This window comes from Bos indicus x Bos taurus, chromosome 15, assembly GCF_003369695.1.
Source record: "Bos indicus x Bos taurus breed Angus x Brahman F1 hybrid chromosome 15, Bos_hybrid_MaternalHap_v2.0, whole genome shotgun sequence".
In the NCBI taxonomy this organism is placed as follows: Eukaryota; Metazoa; Chordata; class Mammalia; order Artiodactyla; family Bovidae; genus Bos; species Bos indicus x Bos taurus.
In genome coordinates, this window is record NC_040090.1 from 27,344,816 (window position 1) to 27,367,342 (window position 22,527).

The window sequence follows — 22,527 nt, forward strand, 5'->3', positions numbered from 1 at the left end:
GGATGGGGGAGCCTGGTGGGCTACCGTCTATGGGGTCGCATAGAGTTGGACACGACTGAAGCGACTCAGCAGCAGCAGCAGTAGTTTTCTGGTAGTGTCTTTAGTATTTTCTATTTTATCATGTCATCTACGGAGTCAGTTTTACTTCTTCTTTTCCAATTTGAATTCATTTTATTTCTTTTCTTCTGTGATTTCTGTGGCTAGGACTTCCAAAACTATGTTAAATAAAAGTGATAAGTGTGGGCCTTCTTGTCTTGTTCCTGATCTGATTTTAGAGGAAGTGCTTTCAGCTTTTTAACTCTGAGTATGATCTTAGCTGTGAGTTTGTCATATATGTGGCCTTTATTATGCTGACTGTTCCCTGTTTGCCCACTTTCTGTAGAGTTTTTATCATAAATTGATATTTAAATTTATCAAAAGCTTTTTCCACATCTATTGAAATGATCATATGGGTTTTATTCTTCAGTTTGTTAATGTGGTATTTCACATTGATCAATTTGATAATACTGAAAACTTGTAGTCTTGGGATAGACCCCACTTGATCATGGTATATGAGCTTTTAAATATATTGTTGGATTCGGTTTCCTCATATTTTGTTGAGGATTTTTGCATCTATGTTCTTCTGTGACATTGATGATATTATTTGGAAGGAACACTTCTGAATTCATTGTGTGAGGCCACCGTCACTCTGATACCAAAAGCAGAGATATCACAAAAAAGAAAATTACAGGCCCACATTACTGATGAACATAGATGCAATAATCCTCTTATGTTTTAAATGTAAGAATTTATAGCTATGCATTTCCCCCTTAGCATCACCTTTGCTGCATCCCTTGAGTTTTTGTGTGTTCATTTTCATTCATCTCCATATATTTTTTTCATTTCCCTTGCAATTTCTTTCTTTATCCTTTAGTTACTTGAAAGTGTAATAATACTATCTTTTATACTTGCCCTTATATTTACTTTTATTGAGGATTTTTTGTCTCCCTTAGACTTAAGTCCCACAAATATGTGAATTTTCCAATTTTCCTTTTGTTAGACTTCTGACTTCATTGTGTTTGATTGGATATAATTTGTGACCTAACATATCTAAAGTGAGAGTCGTCACACATGCACTTGAGAAGAATGTGTATGGGCTTATTGGATTGAGTGTTCTGTCTCTTAGATATAGTTTCTTGTGTTAAGTCCTCTGTTTCCTTATCTTCTGTCTAACTGTTCTATTTATCATTGAGAATGAGATATTAAAATCTCCAACTGTTATTATACAGCTTCAATTTAGTCAGTGTTTACTTTGTAAATTTTACTGGTCTATCATTAGGCACGTAAATGTTTATGATTAATATATCTTCTTGCTATGTTGAAACTTGTATTAATATATAATATCCTCCTTTGTCACATGTAAACTTTTTTACATAGTCCCTGTTTTATCTGATATTAATATAGCCACCCATGCTCTTTTTAGTTACTATTTGCATAGAATAACTTTTCTGTCCTTTCACTTGCAATCTGTCTGTGCATTTGGATCTTAAATGAGTCTCTTGTGGACAGCATAAACATGGGTCATATGTTTTTATGCATTCTGACAATCTCTGATTGGAGAGTTTAATCTATTTACGTTTTAAAAATTACTGAAAAGGGGGAAGATTATTGTCATGTTGTTAACTGCTGTCATTTTTTTTAATATTGTTTCTGTCATCTGTTACTTTAATTTGTTATTTCTATATACCTTATCAGAGAAGGCAATGGCAACCCACTCCAGTACTCTTGCCTGGAAAATTCCATGGACGGAGGAGCCTGGTGGGCTGCAATCCATAGGCTCGCGAAGAGTCGGACATGACTGAGCGACTTCACTTTCACTTCTCACTTTCATGCATTGGAGAAGGAAATGGCAACCCACCCCAGTGTTCTTGCCTGGAGAATCCCAGGGATGGCGGAGCCTGGTGGGCTGCCGTCTATGGGGTCGCACAGTCAGACATGACTGAAGCGACTTAGCAGCAGCAGCAGCATATACTTTATAATTTTTCCCTTATTTTCTTCCTTACTGTTTTCTTTTGTGTTTAGTTGTTTTTTGTAGTGAAATGCTTAAATCCTTTTCTCATTTCTTTTTTTATATTTTTTTATACCTAATTATTTTGTGTTACCATGGGAATTACACTTACCATCCTAAAGTTATGACACTGTGGTTGAATTTATACAAGCTTAAATTCAGTAACATGCAATAACTCTTCTTTATGACTCCAATCCTTCCATTTTCACTTTTTGGTGTCAGAAAATTTCATTTTTATATACTGTATGTGTCAAACATAAACTAATAATTCCTCTAAATGGAAGTGTCTCAAATTATGTAGAAGACCACATGTGAAGTTGATAAAGTTATAAAATTATTAGCTTTTAGACTAATAATTCTGGTTTTTTTCCTATAGATCTTTTGCTAAATTATGTATAAAATAAAAGACTATAATTACACACCATTGTTACAATAATACTATCTTTTATCGTTGCCCTTCTATTTACTTTCATTGAGATCCTTTTATCTCCCTTAGACTTTGCGCTACTGTCTCTTGACTTTATTTCACCTTGGAGGACTCTCTTGAGTTTTTCCTACAGGGCTGATCTAGTGCCCATGAACTCCTTCAGCTTTCGTTTACCTGCTGCTGCTGCTGCTGCTGCTGCTACTGCTAAGTCGCTTCAGTCGTGTCCGACTCTGTGCGACCCCATAGACAGCAGCCCACCAGGCTCCCCCGTCCCTGGGATTCTCCAGGCAAGAACACTGGAGTGGGTTGCCATTTCCTTTTCAAATGCATAAAGTGAAAAGTGAAAGTGAAATCGCTCGGTCGTGTCCGACTCTTCGCGACCCCATGGACTGCAGCCCACCAGGCTCCTCTGTCCATGGGATTTTCCAGGCAAGAGTACTGGAGTGGGGTGCTGGGATATCTTAATTTCCTTCTGTGCCTGTGAATCTCCAACAAGACAAATGCTTCAAGATTCTTTCTTTGCCTTTGGCTTTTGGAACTTTGATTATATAGTGTGTCACAGGGAGGATCTCTTTGAGTTCATCTTACTTAGAGTTGATTGGATATTTATATTCATATCTTCCATCACCTTTGGGCAGGCTTAAGCCGTTATTTCTTCAGATATTCTCTCTGCTCCTTTCTCTCTCCTTTTGGGACCTAAAAATGCATATATTGACTTCCTGAATGGTGTCCCACAGATATCTTAGGCTCTGTTCCATTTTCATCAATCTTTTTTTGCTTCTTTTCCACAGAATCATTAATATCTATTGATTCATCTTCTAGTTCACTAATTATTTCTTCTGTCTGGTCAAATCTGCCTTTGGATTTTAATATTCAGTTTTTCATTTCATTTATTGTGATTTTTAGCTCTAGAGTTGGGAGTGGTATTTTCTAGGCTTTCTGTCTATTAATGTTTCTGTTTTCTTCATTTTAAAAAAAATTATATATCTTCTTTTAATTCTTTGAGTATCTTCAAGATGGTTTTTTAAAACTCTTCATCTAGTATATCTGAAATCAGCTCTTTTCCAGGGACAGTTCTTGTTGATTTATTTATTTTTCCTTTGAATGAAACCGTACTCTCTTGTTTCTTTGTACACTTTGTGATTTTTTTCTTAAAAACTGGACACTGAATGTAATAATCTGGTAACTCTTGAAATCAGAATCTTCTTCTCCAGGGTTTTCTGGGTTTTGCTATCTGTTTGTTTGGGGTTTGTTTGTTTGTTTTTTGTTGTTGTTGTTGTTGTCTCTGTACCAAAACTTAAGGTCTTCTAGGTCTCTAATATGCCTTTCCCTGGCATATGTGATCACTTCATAATTTTCCCCATATATGTTGCATGTCTTAATCTTTAATGTCTGGCTCCAAAAAGGGGGGAAAGAGATAAATGAATGGTGGGGAAGAAAGAGCACTGAACCTTTAAATCCACTGGAAGTCATTTTAGTGGAAAGGGAAGATATTTGCTTCAGTGAGGGGGGAGCCATGGTGAGGAAAGCAACAATAATACTGTATTCATTTTCTGTGCACGTCTGTAGCCAGAAGCAGCAATCACTGATCAGAGCACAGCTCCCCAGTAATTGGAAGATGGTGACTGTTTTGCCCCCTGTGACTCTTATAAGCTGTGTGCAAGCTGCTCTAGAAATGTGGGCACAGCTGCCTGTCATGGAGCTGGGAGTCTGGAAATGGTAACTGCTACTGTCATAGTTGCTGAAACTGACCAATGTTAACTATAGCTTACCATCTAAAATGTCCCTGAAAGTTGTAAGACTACAATAGATGCCATAGTACCAAAATATTAATAGTTGCATTAGATTTTGCCAGTGTTATTGTCCAGGATGGGATCAGGTTCCTGGTGCTTCTTTTTCTGCCATCTTCCCTGAATTGCCTGCTGTGAATATAAGTTGTTACTTCTATGAGGTTAATGGCTAAGAATGCAATTGCTGGAGTATGGTAGTTTTCAAAGTTTTCTAAGAAACTTTGTAAGTTTTATTTAGTTTTATAAGAAACTTCCAAACATTTTCAGAGGGCCTGTACTGTTTTATATCCCACCAGCAATGTATGATGACCCAGGGCTCTACATCCTTGCAGTTTATGGCATTGTCATTTTTTACTGTAGCCATTCTGATAGGTATGTAGTGATATCACACTGTGGTTTTAATTTTCATTCTCTGACACATAATGATACTGAAGATCTTATTATGTTCTTAGTTGCCTTGGTAAATAGATGGGAAAACAATGGAAACAGTGACAGACTATTTTCTTAGGTTCCAAAGTCACTGCAGATGGTGACAGCAGTCATGAAATTAAAAGACGCTTCTCTTTCTGCCATAAAGATGGTGTCATCTGCATATCTGAGGTTATTGATATTTCTCCCAGCAATCTTGATTCCAGCCTGTGCTTCACACAGTCCAGCATTTCGCATGATGCACTCTGCATATAAGTTAAATAAGCAGGGTGACAATATACAGCCTTGATGTACTCCTTTCCCAACTTGGAACCAGTGCATTGTTCCATGTCCAGTTCTTGCTGTTGCTTCTTGACCTGCATACAGACTTCTCAGGAGGCAGGTAAGGTGGTCTGATATTCCCATCTCTTAAAGAATTTTCCACAGTTTGTTGTGATCCACACAGTCAAAGGCTTTGGTATAGTCAATAAAGCAGAAATAGATGTTTTTCTGGAACTCTGTTGCTTTTTCTGTGATCCAATGGATGTTGGCAATTTGATCTCTGGTTGTTCTGCCTTTTCTAAAACCAGCTTGAACATCTGTAAGTTCTCAGTTCACGTCCTGTTGAAGACTTGCTTGGAGAATTTTGAGCCTTACTTTGCTAGCATGTGAGATGAGTGCAATTGTGCAGTAGTTTGAAAGTCTAGATGAATAGATGAATGAGTCCTCTTCCCAATATGCCAGTATTGGCCCAGTGGGGAGTAAGTTTCTAATGCCTTAAGTTTGAGTAGAAGGATATACGCTCATCTTCTGCAAAAACTTCAAAATTGCAACTAACCACTGAACAACCATCGACAGGAGGATTTTGGATCCCACCAAAAAAAGATACCCCACATCAAAGGGCAAATGAGAAACCCCAACAAGATGGTTGGAGGGGCAAAATCATGTTTAGAATCAAACCCCATAGCCACCAGAGATGCTCAGAGGACTCAAGCAAAACCTTGTGTGTATCAGGACCCAGGGACCCCACAAGAGATAGAGCCAGACCTGCCTTTGAGTGTTTGAGTGTCTCCTGCAAGGGCATGGGTCAGCAGTGGCCTGCCACAGGGACAGGGGCTCTGGCTGCAGCAGACCTGGGAGACGTGGCATGTGGCATAAGTCCTCTTGGAGGAGGTCGCCATTAGCCCCACTGCAGAGCCACCAAGCAGACGACCCATAAACCGGAGAACAATTATACCAAAGAAGTTCTCATACTGTTGCAAAAGTTCTAGAGCTCACAACAGATTTCCCAACCTGGGGATCCAACAAAGGTACTGAGAATTCCCAGGGAATTTGACTCAAGACCAGTGGGATTTGATTGCAGGACTCCCACAGGACTGGGGAAATGGATTCTTGGAGGGCACAAACAAAACCTTGTGCACACCAGGACCCAGGAGAAAGGACCCCACAAAAGACTGAGCCAGACTTGCCTATGAGTGTCCAGGAGTCTCCAGCAGAGGCGCGGGTTGACCGTGGCCTGCCACGGGCTCAGGGTCACTGAATACAACAGTCCTGGGAGCCATGCATGCTGGCATAAGCCCTTTTGAAGGAGGTTGCCATTACCCCTACCATAGTTTGACCTCGGGCCAAACTACTGAGAGAGAACACAGCCCCACCCATCAATAGAAAATTGGATTAAAGATTTACTGAGCATGGCCCCTCCCTCAGCCAGTCCCTCCCATCAGGAAGATTCCACAAACCTCTTATCCTTATCCATCAGAGAGCAGACAGAATGAAAACCACCATGAAAACCACCACAGTTACAGAAAACTAACCAAACTGATCACATGGATCACATCCTTGTCTAATTCAATGAAACTATGAGCCATGCCATCGTGTAGGGCCACCCAAGATGGAGAGGTCATGGTGGAGAGTTCTGACAAAACGTGGATAGATATAATCCTTTGTTGGATGTTCTGTTTGCAAATATTTTGTCCCAGTCTATTTCTGGTCTGTAGCATATCCTTAAGAATCTTCCACAGAACAAAAGTTCTACATTTCTTGTTAAGTCTAACATCATTTTCTCATTTATGTGTCATGCTTTTACTGTCAAGTCTAAGAGTTCTCTGTCTAGCCCATAGGTCTCAATTTTTCCTGAAAGCTTTGTAGTTTTACATTATGTATTTGTCTGTGATCCGTTTGAGTCCATTTTTATATGAAGTATGTGGTGTAAGTTGAGGTTTTCTGGGGTTTTTGCCTACATATGCCTGTCCTATAGCTCTAGTACCATTTGTTGAAAAACTCTTATCCCATTGAATTGCTTTTACACCTTTGTCAAAAGTCATTTTGACGTATTCTTATGGGTCTATTTCTGGGTTTAAAATTGTGTCCCACGGTTCCATATGTCTGTTCCTTCCCTAATACCACACTCTCTTGATTACTGTAGCTATATATAGTAAGGTTTAATATTAAGTAGAGTGATGCTTTCTCACTTTATTCTTTTTCAATAAAGTTTTAGTTAATTTTGAGCTGTGCCTTTTGACATACGTTTTGGAGTCAGTCAAATTAATTGTATAAAAAAAAAAAACCTTGGTGATATTTTGGTAGAAATTGCATTAACCTATAGATCAGTTTGAGGAGAATTTTGTGATGCTAAGTCTTCCAATTCATAAATACATGTCTCTTCACTTCTTAAATATTCTTTGATTACCTTCATCAATAGTTTGTAGTTTATGGCTTACAGATCCTATGTTTGTTTTGTTAATACCTGTGTATTTACATTTCTTTGGGGGTAATTGTTAATGGTACATTATGTTTCAGTTTATATAGGTTCATTATTAATATATAGAAATTGTGAATGGTCTTTGCGTGTTGATTCCAAAAAGTTTTAAAAGGTAGCTTTTTACTACTGTATCCTTATTTCTGTTTTTTGTCTTTATCTTTAAGTGATCTGTAGAATTATCTTAGAGACAATTCTAAGACATTAGAGTTGTCTTAGTTACCCAATATGGGTAAGTAATTGCAAGCACTCCTTTGAAAGTGGTAGTATTATTTTTATCTTACAGTTTTTACACTGAGCCTAAGAACTTGTGAAGCTAGTACAAGGCAAAGATAGATTCAAATGCAGACTTGCAGAGAGCTGTTCCAATATGCTATGCCATTTCAAGGTTACAACAAAAAAATTTTCAAGGGATTTACCTGCTGTAGTTTGTGAGAGGTTTTCCAAAAAATGACAACTTGACTAGAATTACTAGATGTTCTTCTACTTTCTTTCTGACTCTTCAGTTCAGTTCAGTTCAGTTGCTCAGTCGTGTCTGACTCTTTGCGACCTCATGAATTGCAGCACGCCAGGCCTCCCTGTCCATCACCAACTTCCAGAGTTTACCCAAACTCATGTCCATTGAGTTGGTGATGCCATCCAGCCATCTCATCCTCTGTCGTCCCCTTCTCCTCCTGCCCTCAATCTTTCCCAGCATCAGGGGCTTTTCAAATGAGTCAGCTCTTCACATCAGGTGGCCAAAGTATTGGAGTTTCAGCTTCAACATCAGTCCTACCAATGAATATTCAGGACTGATCTCCTTTAGGGTGGACTGGCTGGATCTCCTTGCCTCTTTAGACAGTGCACAAATACTTACTGGCATTTAGTGCACAGGGAAATTTGGGTTCCATTTCTCCTACTAAGTGCTTTTAAAAAAGTCTTTATTTTTGAAGTGTAAATATTTACCAGATCAACATTCATTTCTTTATTTCTTCAGTTAACTACTTATGAAGCAAGTACTGGATATGCAGAGACAAGTAACACAAAGTGTTTGCTTTTAATTTGCTACAGTCAGGTGAAGAAGACTGATAGGAAAAAAGATAAATAGAGTAAAGGGTGGTAAGTGCTCTGATGGAAGTAAGCACATTTGCTACACAATAGTGTACTGCAGCTGGCACATAGCAGCTTATGGGAGAAAAATTGGAGGAATATTTACACCATGAATTGAAATTGACAAATTCTGACAGGGCTTTCCTTTTTCCTCCCTGTCTCCCTTCTTTCCCTCCTTTTTTGTCTTAGGGCATGTAGTTTACTAAAACACTACTATTACTGTTGACATAGAAAACAAGCTTATGGTTACCAAAGGAAAAGGGAGAGGGATAAATTAGAAGTTTGGGATTAAAATAAACACACTACTATAAATAAAATAGATAACCGACAAGGACCTAGAGTGTAGCACAGGAAACTAGTCAACATCTTACAATAATCTACAATGAAGAAGTTTCTAAAAAAGAATAGATATAGATTTAGATAGAGGTATATGGTTTTTCCTGTGGTCATGTATGGATGTGAGAGTTGGACTGTGAAGAAGGCTGAGCGCCAAAGAATTGATGCTTTTGAACTGTGGTGTTGGAGAAGACTCTTGAGAGTCCCTTGGACTGCAAGGAGATCCAACCAGTCCATTCTGAAGGAGATCAGCCCTGGGATTTCTTTGGAAGGAATGATGCTAAAGCTGAAACTCCAGTACTTTGGCCACCTCATGCGAAGAGTTGACTCATTGGAAAAGACTCTGATGCTGGGAGGGATTGGGGGCAGGAGGAGAAGGGGACAACAGAGGATGAGATGGTTGGATGGCATCACTAACTCGATGGACGTGAGTCTGGGTGAACTCCAGGAGTTGGTGATGGACAGGGAGGCCTGGCGTGCTGCGATTCATGGGGTCACAAAGAGTTGGACATAACTGAGCGACTGAACTGAACTGAACTGTATATATGTATAATTGAATTGCTTTGCTATAAACCTGAAACTGACACGTTGTAAATCAACTATATTTCAATAAAAATTTTAAAAATCAAAAAAGAATAAAATACTACTGTTGGTACAGGAGTAAAGGTATTAAGCCTAGAGCTTTATCCTCATTGCAACATGAGCTAATTCAGCATGTCATATCATAAGTTGTCACATGACCAGGTGTTTCCAGTGATTTAAGCAACAACCTTTCACGACATGGTGGCTGTTTCCCTTTTAGATGTGAGAGTGAGATTAAGTCTAAATCTCCTGTGGGTTCTTTTTCTTCCCAGAGAATATAAAGCAGCTAACATCACCATCAACGTATACCTCGTGAATGAACCTTGGCTCTTCTCACTGGCCTGGTGTTCCAGTATTCATTCAGTGACAACAGACAACATTCAGGTCCTGAAGGAGATCAATCACCCTTACTACTTCATGGTGAGCTGGTTGTCCAGATTGTTCTTCCAAGTCTGGTACAATAGGAGTCTCTGTCCCCCTCCCCACCCCTACCTAGCACACTGTGTGGTCTCTAGGTGAGCTACTTAAGAGCAGAGACTTATGTGACATTGAAGATGTGGCATTCCCACTTCTCTCACCCAGCACCTTCTGTGATTTTTCAGGGAGAAATTATTATTAATGGTATAATAATCACTGTTTATTGAGTCCTCACCATGTGCCTTTCATGCATAATGTAATGCAGTGCTCTGGAGTTGAATTCAACCCACTAGGAGTATCACCATGGGGAATCTTAAACTTGAAGTTAAGATCCTTGACATTATCACATGAATGCAATATTCAGAATGAGGTCAGATTCCCGAGTTTTGTTACTGCAGCTCCACCTTCCTGAAGGTACAGTAACGACGACAGTGATACGAGGTGTGGTAAAGAAACCAAGAGAAAACTGTGTATCCTGAGTAAAAATGCTTTTGAAAAGGAGAGTGTGTATCCAGCTACTGCTTATGGTTAGAGGCATGGGGGCCTGAACATCTGGGTTACACTTCCAGATAAATCCCATCACTTATTATCTATGAAGGGAGCCCCAGTTAACCAGTTAAATGATACAGAGCTAATTTTTCTTATCAGTGTGGAGGTAGAATGGGATGACTGAGTCAGACACAATAGCCTACAGCAGAAAACTGCTCTGTGACCTCAGTCTTTTCTTGTCCCTGAATAAGATCTCACTCAGATTCCATAGTTTGTCTATAGTTCACTCTTATATAATTTTTAAAGTTCTTTTTAATCACCAGAAAGCCTCAATTCAACATCAAATGTCTTGTCCAGAGTAATAACCCAAACTCTAAACTGCCTTGAACATCAAAGTTTTAGTCAGAGAAACCTAAATGAGAAGCTTACATATCTTGGGTTGCTTTCTCCATACCTCCAGCCTCACTGGTCCTTGTTTCTGACTTGATCAGGGTCAGGAGCAGGTATGAGGTGATCAGGGCCATGGGCACAATCTCATAGGGCCAGTACTGCATTGAGGCCCTATGGTGGAATTGTCGAACTGCTTACTCCTTCTTCCTTGGTGCCTTGGGCAGCATTCTTCAGATTACCCTCAAGGAAACCTTGGATGACAGGTCCCTTGGCATAGGTGAAGCCTCTCTACTTGCCTGTCTCCGTAATATCCTCCGTCATGTATATATTATACATTTTTCTAGCATTTTTGCTTTTAAAATTGGTTAAACTTATTCAGTATATAAAATTCAATCATTCTGAAGTACATAAGTTGGAAATCAATATACCCCTCCATAATCCTATCCCTCTAAACCAGTAATGTCTGAAAGTTGTCCCTTTGGGTATATTAAATAAAACTTTATTAAGTAAAACTTTTCAATTTAATATTTAAATTGATAATAAATTCATGTGATTCAAAATTCAGAGAGTGTAAAGGATGTTAAGTCAAAAGCTTGTTTCTACACCTGGCCTGGGCTTTTTTAAAGGACTCAAGGTCAGTTTGTTCAGGAAGGTAAGGCCTGTATCCATGGGCCTGCCTAAGCAACCCACACCCTGAGTTAGAATATACTGACTCAGATCTTGGCCCAACCCCTTACTGTGTGAACTTGGAAATGTTAGTTAACTTGTCCAGGCTTCAGTTTGTTATTTGTAAACTGGGGATTAAAGGCACTACAGTAGAAGCAAATTTTATCCAATATAATCCTGTCTGCTTAGCAGTCTGTTAATTCAAAATTTTTAGATGAGGAATTGTGAAATAAATGATATGTGGTCTGTTAGCATTTTACTATGTTGGAAAAACCTATCTAATACTTAGTGGCTTAAAACTGACAAATATTTCACATTCATTATGATGGTTGAGCACTTTCTCTGGTCCCAGCCACTGTGGCCGGGCTAGGTGACCTAGGATGGCCTCACCCATATGTCTAGGATTCTACCGGGATGACTGAGGCCTCTCTTCACTTAGTCACTTATCCTCGATGACGCCAACTTGCTCACGTTCACCTGGTGGCACTGGGTTCTCAGCAATGAGAGGTCAAGCCCCGTGCATGTGCCTTTTCCAAGATCTCCCAAGTGTGATGTTTGCTAATGTTCCACTGGCCAAAGATGATCACATGGTCAAGTCCAGATCTAAGGTGGGGGCAGAGGAGAGACACGCTTTACTTCTTGATGGGGAGGAACAACAAAGTCATATTCCATACAGGCCTGCATTTGGTGAGAAATATTGTGGTCGTTTTTATAAACAATCCACCACATACATAACTCATACATTTAAAAATACTTATTCACCTTTCGACAAAGACTCAAGGTCTTTCCTTTGAGGGCATTTCAGCTGATTGAATTCTGTATTCCCTTGCTTATATATACTCCAAAATGAACCAAGTATAATTTCTAAGTTTTGTTTCCTTTGGTTGTTATTCAGACACTAAGTCATGTCCAATTCTTAAAGTCATTGGGAGAATGAGATATCCACCCAGATTTTCATAATAATCCCACAACCCCTTGTCTCTTACTGTTTCACTCATACCTAATTCATTTGCAGTTTGTGTGTGTGTGTGTGTGTGTGTGTGTGTGTGTGTGTGTGTTTTAGGGCTGTGCTGGGTCTTCATTGCTTTGCAAGGGCTTTCTCTAGTTGCAGCAAGCAAGGGCCACTCTTCGTTGCAATGAGAAAGGCAGCTTCTCATTTCAGTGGCTTTTCTTGCTGTGGAGCATAGCACCGAGGGCACACAAGCTCAGCAGCTGCAGCTCTCGGGCCCTAGAGTGTGTGGGCTTCAGTAGTTGTGGCGTGCGGGCTTGGTAATTATGGCTTGTGGGCTCTAAAGCACGCACTCAGTAGTTGTGGTGCATGGTCTTGAGTTGTTCTTCAGTATGTGAAATCTCCCCAGAGCAAGGATTGAATGCTTGTCCCCTGCATTGACGTGTGTGTGTGCTCAGTTCCCCAGTCGTGCGACCCTGTGAACTGTAGCCGGCCAGGCTCCTCTGTCCATGGCATTCTCCAGACAAGATTGCTGGAGTGGGTTGCCATTTCCTCCTCCAGAAGGTCTTCTCAACCCAGGGATTGAACCCACATCTTCTGCATCTCCTGCATTGGCAGGCGAATCCTTACTCACTGCACCACCAGGGAAATCCTGCAGTTTATTTTTTTAATAACCTTTCCTTTTATCATCAAGTATTTCTAAACATCAACTTAGTGTCCTTTGAAAATGCCATCTTTTTTTACTCAATTTTTAAAGATCTGAGTAATATTTAATTATACTGCACAATCATAACAAGTACAGTTGTTATAAAGCCATATGGACAGTAAGAACAACTGATTCTTAGTGACTGTACAGCACACCCAACGAGCATCCTAGAACAGGCCAAGGCATTGGTCAGGTTCCCATAGGCAATGCTGCTGCTGCTAAGTTGCTTCAGTCGTGTCCAACTCTGTACAACCCCATAGATGGCAGCCCACCAGGCTCCTCTGTCCCTGGGATTCGGGCAAGTATTCAGGCAAGAATACTGGAGTGGGTTGCCATTTCCTTCTCCAATGTATGCATGCATGCTAAGTCGCTTCAGTCGTGTCCAACTCTGTGTGACCATATGGACAGCAGCCCACCAGGCTCCTTTGTCCACGGGATTCTCTAGGAAAGAATACTGGAGTGGGTTGCCATTTTCTTCTCCACCATAGGGCATTAGGAGCCTTAGATTAGTGGAACTTGGTTAAAAGCTTCTACTGTACCTGCCTATTAGATCTGTTCGAAGGATTGATGTGCAAATACCCTTAACATGCTTATAACACTTAGTTGTGCTCATCATTATCACAGTCATTTGTGTTATTGTCGTTAATATTATCATTACTAATCAGTCCAAGAAAAGACCTTGTGATTGGGTGGAAATGGCATAAGAAAGAAAAAATCATGTCAGACCCAGTACCATCAAGTAGTATTGGAGGTGAAATAATGAAAGTAGAAAGGGAAGACCAAACCAGGGAATGTAAAATCTCATGCAAGTGAAGCTACAAGATGGGGCTTTGTGAAATGCGTGATTTATGCAAGGAGACTCAAGAAGTAGGCATGTTAGTCTTGGTTAAGAATTGTATTTGAGAATTGTTGAGACATGCTTCTTTGAAGTACCGTGATTTAGGGGAATGATTCCTAAATGCTGGTTCACAGACTGATTACTTGTTTCTGGAGGGCAGAAATTCTAATTCCTGAGTCTCTAATGAGGCCCAGGAACCTGTATTACTAAAATCTGATGCTCAGGTAGATTTAGATGCACAGCCAGGTTTGGAAAGCTGTGTCATGAGCACAGAGAGCACTGGAAGTCAAGAAACTCGGGCTTGTAGTCCTGGGTCCAGAATAGACTTGCTATGTGACATCTCTGGGACTCCCTCAGGCCTCAGTCAAGGGTCCAGAGAGATGAAGTGTGTGGAGTGTTTTAGCCCTTATAGAGCCCTTGGTACATGTAAGAGGGGATTGTTAGGACAGCAGCAGGTACCCTCTGTGTTTGACACTAACTCAGGCAATCGTGGTTCCTCCCCCTGCTCTGCCCCTGCTCCATCCCTGGTTCAAGCAAGGGACTTGACCCACATGAGCTACAATCCCTTCCAGCTCCAAACTCCTATAACTGTGTTTTCTGTTTTGCAGACACCAGATTTCTATATGTTCATGTGGATTTTCTTGGATATTCTTTCTGCAGTTTTCATTGTTGCCATATTTTATTCTATTTGGTAAGCATTTATTTGTAATTTTAAATGATTTTTTTTCCAAAAATATAAATGGTTTTACAGAAATTTAAGAAAAAAACAGTTACATTCTTCCTGTAACCCCACATGGCAAATCCTCAGGGAGATGGGGTTTTATCATCCTAACCTCCCATTTCTTCTCATGCTGGCTGCAGGTCCTCACACCCCTTCTTCCTCCTCAACACGAGATCATATTCTAAGAACTAGGACTCTCACTAAAGCTTAATCAAAGCCTATTAATACAGATCCCCTGTGGATCAGTTGGGAGAGGAGAGGGGTTGAAGACTGCTCAGAACAAGTGCCTCCACCTTCCCCTCCTTCCACGAGATGGGACATAGCAAGATGCTGTGTGAAGGGCAAGCTTCCACTCCAGGAAGCCTGGGTTTTAGTCCTGGCTTTTCCTTTGGTTGCTGGGTGACACTGCCCCTTTCAAGACCATAGTCTTTTTATCTGTCAAAAAAAAAAAAATGACAGAGGAGGAGCTAAGATGGCGGAGGAGTAGGACAGGGAGAACACTTTTTCCCCCACAAATTCATCAAAAGAACATTTAAACGCCGAGTAAATTCCACAAAACAACTTCTGAATGCCGGCAGAGGACATCAGACACCCAGAAAAGCAACCCAGGTCTTCGAAAGGAGAGAGAAGAAATACAGCTCCACTCACCAGAACACCGACACAAGCTTCCCTAACCAAGAAACCTTGACAAGCCACCTGTACAAATCCACACAGAGCGAGGAAACGCCACAATAAATAGAACTCCACAAACTGCCAGAATACAGAAAGGACACCCCAAACTCAGCAATTTAAACAAGATGAAGAGACAGAGGAATACCCAGCAGATAAAGGAACAGGATAAATGCTCACCAAACCAAACAAAAGAGGAAGAGATAGGGAATCTACCTGATAAAGAATTCCGAATAATGATAGTGAAATTGATCCAAAATCTTGAAATCAAAATGGAATCACAGATAAATAGCTTGGAGACAAAGACTGAGAAGATGCAAGAAAGGTTTAACAAGGACCTAGAAGAAATAAAAGAGAGTCAATATAAAATGAATAATGCAATAAATGAAATTAAAAACACTCTGGAGGCAACAAATAGTAGAATAACAGAGGCAGAAGATAGGATTAGTGCATTCAAAGATAGAATGGTAGAAATAAATGAATCAGAGAGGATAAAAGAAAAACGAATTAAAAGAAATGAGGACAATCTCAGAGACCTCCAGGACAATATTAAACACTACAACATTCGAATCATAGGGGTCCCAGAAGAAGAAGACAAAAAGAAAGACCGTGAGAAAATACTTGAGGAGATAATAGTTGAAAACTTCCCTAAAATGGGGAAGGAAATAATCACCCAAGTCCAAGAAACCCAGAGAGTCCCAAACAGGATAAACCCAAGGCAAAACACCCCAAGACACATATTAATCAAATTAACAAAGATCAAACACAAAGAACAAATATTAAAAGCAGCAAGGGAAAAACAACAAATAACACACAAGGGAATTCCCATAAGGATAACAGCTGATCTTTCAATAGAAACTCTTCAAGCCAGGAGGGAATGGCAAGACATACTTAAAGTGATGAAAGAAAATAACCTACAGCCCAGATTATTGTACCCAGCAAGGATCTCATTCAAATATGAAGGAGAAATCAAAAGCTTCTCAGACAAGCAAAAGCTGAGAGAATTCAGCACCACCAAACCAGCTCTCCAACAAATACTAAAGGATTTTCTCTAGACAGGAAACACAAAAACAGTGTATAAACTCGAACCCAAAACAATAAAGTAAATGGCAACGGAATCATACTTATCAGTAATTACCTTAAATGTAAATGGGGTGAATGCCCCAACCAAAAGACAAAGACTGGTTGAATGGATACAAAAACAAGACCCCTACATATGTTGTCTACAAGAAACCCACCTCAAAACAGGGGACACATACAGACTGAAAGTGAAGGGCTGGAAAAAGATTTTTCATGCAAATCGGGACCAAAAGAAAGCAGGAGTAGCAATACTTATATCAAATAAAATAGACTTTAAAACAAAGGCTGTGAAAAGAGACAAAGATGGTCACTACATAATGATCAAAGGATCAATCCAAGAAGAAGATATAACAATTATAAATATATATGCACCCAACACGGGAGCGCCGCAATATGTAAGACAAATGCTAACAAGTATGAAAGGAGAAATTAACAATAACACAATAATAGTGGGAGACTTTAATACCCCACTCACACCTATGGATAGATCATCTAAACAGAAAATTAACAAGGAAACACAAACATTAAACGATACAATAGACCAGTTAGACCTAATTGATATCTATAGGACATTTCATCCCAAAACAATGAATTTCACCTTTTTCTCAAGTGCACATAGAACCTTCTCCAGGATAGATCACATCCTGGGCCATAAATCTAGCCTTGGTAAATTCAAAAAAATAGAAATCATTCCAAGCATCTTTTCTGACCACAATGCAGTAAGATTAGATCTCAATTACAGGAGAAAAACTATTAAAAATTCCAACATATGGAGGATGAACAACACCCTGCTGAATAACCAACAAATCACAGAAGAAATCAAAAAAGAAATCAAAATTTACATAGAAACTAATGAAAATGAAAACATAACAACTCAAAACCTGTGGGACACTTTAAAAGCAGTCCTAAGGGGAAAGTTCATAGCAACACAGGCATACCTGAAGAAACAAGAAAAAAATCAAATAAATAACCTAACCCTACACCTAAAGCAACTAGAAAAGGAAGAAATGAAGAACCCCAGGGTTAGTAGAAGGAAAGAAATCTTAAAAATTAGGGCAGAAATAAATGCAAAACAAACAAAAGAGACCATAGCAAAAATCAACAAAGCCAAAAGCTGGTTCTTTGAGAGGATAAATAAAATTGACAAACCATTAGCCAGACTCATCAAGAAACAAAGGGAGAAAAATAAAATCAATAAAATTAGAAATGAAAATGGAGAGATCACAACAGACAACACAGAAATACAAAGGTTCATAAGAGACTACTATCAACAATTATATGCCAATAAAATGGACAACGTGGAAGAAATGGACAAATTCTTAGAAAAGTACAACTTTCCAAAACTGGGCCAGGAAGAAATAGAAAATCTTAACAGACCCATCACAAGCACAGAAATTGAAACTGTAATCAAAAATCTTCCAGCAAACAAAAGCCCAGGTCCTGATGGCTTCACAGCTGAATTCTACCAAAAATTTAAAGAGCTAACACCTGTCCTGCTCAAACTCTTCCAGAAAATCGCAGAGGAAGGTAAACTTCCAAACTCATTCTATGAGGCCACCATCACCCTAATAACAAAACCTGACAAAGATGCCACAAAAAAAGAAAACTACAGGCCAATATCACTGATGAACATAGATGCAAAAATCCTTAACAAAATTCTAGCAATCAGAATCCAACAACACATTAAAAAGATCATACACCATGACCAAGTGGGCTTTATTCCAGGGATGCAAGGATTCTTCAATATCCGCAAATCAATCAATGTTATACACCACATTAACAAATTGAAAAATAAAAACCATATGATTATCTCAATAGATGCAGAGAAAGCCTTTGACAAAATTCAACATCCATTTATGATAAGAACTCTCCAGAAAGCAGGAATAGAAGGAACATACCTCAACATAATAAAAGCTATATATGACAAACCCACAGCAAACATTATCCTCAATGGTGAAAAATTGAAAGCATTTCCTCTAAAGTCAGGAACAAGACAAGGGTGCCCACTTTCACCATTACTATTCAACATAGTTTTGGAAGTTTTGGCCACAGCAATCAGAGCAGAAAAAGAAATAAAAGGAATCCAAATTGGAAAAGAAGAAGTAAAACTCTCACTGTTTGCAGATGACATGATCCTTTACATAGAAAACGCTAAAGACTCCACCAGAAAATTACTAGAACTAATCAATGACTATAGTAAAGTTGCAGGATATAAAATCAACACACAGAAATCCCTTGCATTCCTACACACTAATAATGAGAAAATAGAAAGAGAAATTAGGGAAACAATTCCATTCACCATTGCAACGGAAAGAATAAAATACTTAGGAATATATCTACGTAAAGAAACCAAAGACCTATATATAGAAAACTATAAAACACTGGTGAAAGAAATCAAAGAGGACACTAATAGATGGAGAAATATACCATGTTCATGGATTGGAAGAATCAATATAGTGAAAATGAGTATACTACCCAAAGCAATTTATAGATTCAATGCAATCCCTATCAAGCTACCAACGGTATTCTTCACAGAGCTAGAACAAATAATTTCACAATTTGTATGGAAATACAAAAAACCTCGAATAGCCAAAGCTATCTTGAGAAAGAAGAATGGAACTAGAGGAATCAACCTGCCTGACTTCAGGCTCTATTACAAAGCCACAGTTATCAAGACAGTATGGTACTGGCACAAAGACAGAAATATTGATCAATGGAACAAAATAGAAAGCCCAGAGATAAATCGACGCACATATGGACACCTTATCTTTGACAAAGGAGGCAAGAATATACAATGGATTAAAGACAACCTCTTTAACAAGTGGTGCTGGGAAAACTGGTCAACCACTTGTAAAAGAATGAAACTAGAACACTTTCTAACACCATACACAAAAATAAACTCAAAATGGATTAAAGATCTCAATGTAAGACCAGAAACTATAAAACTTCTAGAGGAGAACATAGGCAAAACACTCTCTGACATACATCACAGCAGGATCCTCTATGACCCACCTCCCAGAATATTGGAAATAAAAGCAAAAATAAACAAATGGGACCTAATTAAACTTAAAAGCTTCTGCACAACAAAGGAAACTATTAGCAAGGTGAAAAGGCAGCCTTCAGAATGGGAGAAAATAATAGCAAATGAAGCAACAGACAAACAACTAATCTCAAAAATATACAAGCAATTCCTACAGCTCAACTCCAGAAAAATAAATGACCCAATCAAAAAATGGGCCAAAGAACTAAATAGACATTTCTCCAAAGAAGACATAAAGATGGCTAACAAACACATGAAAAGATGCTCAACATCACTCATTATCAGAGAAATGCAAATCAAAACCACTATGAGGTACCACTTCACGCCAGTCAGAATGGCTGCGATCCAAAAGTCTACAAGCAATAAATGCTGGAGAGGGTGTGGAGAAAAGGGAACCCTCTTACACTGTTGGTGGGAATGCAAACTAGTACAGCCACTATGGAGAACAGTGTGGAAATTCCTTAAAAAACTGGAAATAGAACTGCCTTATGATTCAGCAATCCCACTGCTGGGCATACACACTGAGGAAACCGGAAGGGAAAGAGACACATGTACCCCAATGTTCATCGCAGCACTGTTTATAATAGCCAGGACATGGAAGCAACCTAGATGCCCATCAGCAGATGAATGGATAAGAAAGCTGTGGTACATATACACAATGGAGTATTACTCAGCCATTAAAAAGAATACATTTGAATCAGTTCTAATGAGATGGATGAAACTGGAACCTATTATACAGACTGAAGTAAGCCAGAAAGAAAAACACCAATACAGTATACTAACGCATATATATGGAATTTAGAAAGATGGAAACAATAACCCTGTATACGAGACAGCAAAAGAGACACCGATGTATAGATCAGTCTTATGGACTCTGTGGGAGAGGGAGAGGGTGGGGAGATTTGGGAAAATAGCATTGAAACATGTATAATATCATGTATGAAACGAGTCACCAGTCCAGGTTCGATGCACGGTACTGGAGGCTTGGGGCTGGTGCAATGGGACGACCCAGAGGGAGGGGAGGGGAGGGAGGAGGGTGGAGGGTTCAGGATGGGGAACGCGGGTATACCTGTGGCGGATTCATTTTGATATTTGGCAAAACTAATACAATATTGTAAAGTTTAAAAATAAAATAAAATTTTAAAAAAATGACATTTGAGAATTCTTGAGGGAAAATGCTACAAGATTATAAGGTTCAGGGTGGGGGAGGGGACATCTGGTAGAAGAATTTTAGCTAGAAGGGACCGTGGTTCCTTAGACCTCATCATGCCCATCATTTCATTTGAGTTATCTTTTAAGGGGGGATGCTACAAACCCTCTGCCTAAGGTAGCATTTGACTGGGTAATGTTCTTTTCTATTCACTGCCTGTTATTATTGTCGCTTTGAAAGAGGTCTGTGAGGCTCATGAACACTCTGCTCCCTTCTAGGTTGAGAGAAAGCCAGAGTGAAAAAATCCTCCAAGGTATCACCAGTTACACAGGTAAAGTCAGAGGCCTAGCACCCTCCCATCTCTTCATCCCTAACCATTGCCTCCAGGAGGCAGGGCCTGCCTTTAATGTTCCTGACAAGAATTGAAGGAGTCTAAAAATCAGGGGGTGGGAACCAGTGAGAAGCTGGGAAAAATAGGCTGGGCACAGATACTAAGGGGCCCTTAACATCCAGATTCATTGTGGACTTTCTTCTCTTAAGCAGTGAGACTCCTTGGAAGATTTTTTAATGTGGTTATTTGCTGTCTTGTTCATATATTCATTCGTCACAATTATTATTGAGTTCCCACTTTGTGTCAGGCACTGTGAGAAAGACTGAAGTACCTGAAAGCTCTCTGTGGAGGGCGGCTCAAGAGAACAGAGCTCTGGCCTACAGAGAACCAGTGAGGAAGCAGGCAAAGGTATAGCAGTTGACATCTTTGGTTCAGGCATCTAGGACCAGGACAGGGAAGCTGCCATGCTCATCGGGGTTGAATGTGCTTTTTGTGGCTCCAGTTGTGATTATGTTGGAAGTCAGAAGGAGAAAATTGCTGAGATCCTGGAATTCTGGACTAGAGTCTAGGCTCTGCATATAAACAATCAGGAAATGACAAATGAGTTTCAACAAGGGAGCAATATGCTTAAACTTCTGGATAAAAGGATAGAATAGCAAAATAATGTATTATTCAGCAAAATAACTCAGGACTGAGTGAGATAGGTCCAGTAAGGGAAGGGAAGCTAGAGTTTATTATTTAGGAGGTTGTGGAGATAGTCACATAGTGAGTTACTGGTTTGGAAGCCAATGCAATGTCAGAGAGAAAACCAGTTAGGAGGCAGTTCATAATACACTTTCCTCCCATAGCTCTTGAAGCCTTAAGTAAAGTTGGTACAGTCACAAAATCATGAATTAATTTAACTTCTTGTGGACAGTGGTAAAGATCTTGAGATGCTGTGTACCAGCTGGCAGTGTTCAACACATACATTACTTAGAGTTGCAGGAATGGGTCCATAGAGACCATTGAAAAATAAATTCAGAACTTTGAAGAGCAGTGGTCTTTCCTACTATAAAATTGAATGTTTTAACCAAAATGACTCAAATTTCTTAAGATATAGAGTGATCTCCAGTGACTCTGTTTTATGGATTTTAAAAAGATCACTCTGCTGGCTATTAAGACGACTGAAGGCTGTGTTCCAGCTGCCTTATGATTTTTAGTAGTTTATTAGTAAACTAGGGCTTCCAAAATGAAGTACCAAGGACTGGGTGCCTTAAACAACAGACGTTTATTTTTCTCACAGTTCTGAATTATGGTTTACCTTAGTGTACGTGAGTGTATTTATCTGCTTAAGGTTTGCTAAATTTCTTAGATCAGTAAGTAAATAAATGTTCTGTCTGTATTTTTTAAAATATTTTTCTCCCACTACTCTCTTTCTGGGATTCCTGGTACCATTTATTTTTATTTTTAACCTATTAAATTTTTTTTCTTTTGACTGCATTGGGTCATAGCCGTAGCACATGTGATCTTTAGCTTTGCCCTGCAAACTCTTAGTTTTGGTGTGTCAGATCTAGTTCCCTGCCCAGGGAGTGAACCTGGACCCCCTGCATTGGCAGTGGGGAGTCTTAGCCACTGGACCACCAGGGAAGTCCTTTATCCTATTTA

The 22,527-nt window shown here is 39.4% G+C and overlaps 1 protein-coding gene across 1 annotated transcript in view; it reads left to right on the forward strand.

Annotated features, from left to right (window-relative positions):
- GDPD4 (glycerophosphodiester phosphodiesterase domain containing 4) overlaps window positions 1–14,587 on the forward strand; it is a 97,323-nt gene extending 82,736 nt beyond the window's left edge. The window contains exons 13-14 of the mRNA XM_027561966.1: window positions 9,710–9,857; window positions 14,501–14,587. Of these exons, the coding sequence (XP_027417767.1) occupies window positions 9,710–9,857; window positions 14,501–14,587 (235 nt within the window). The remainder of the gene's footprint in view (window positions 1–9,709; window positions 9,858–14,500) is intronic.
- The last annotated feature ends 7,940 nt before the right edge of the window (window positions 14,588–22,527 follow it).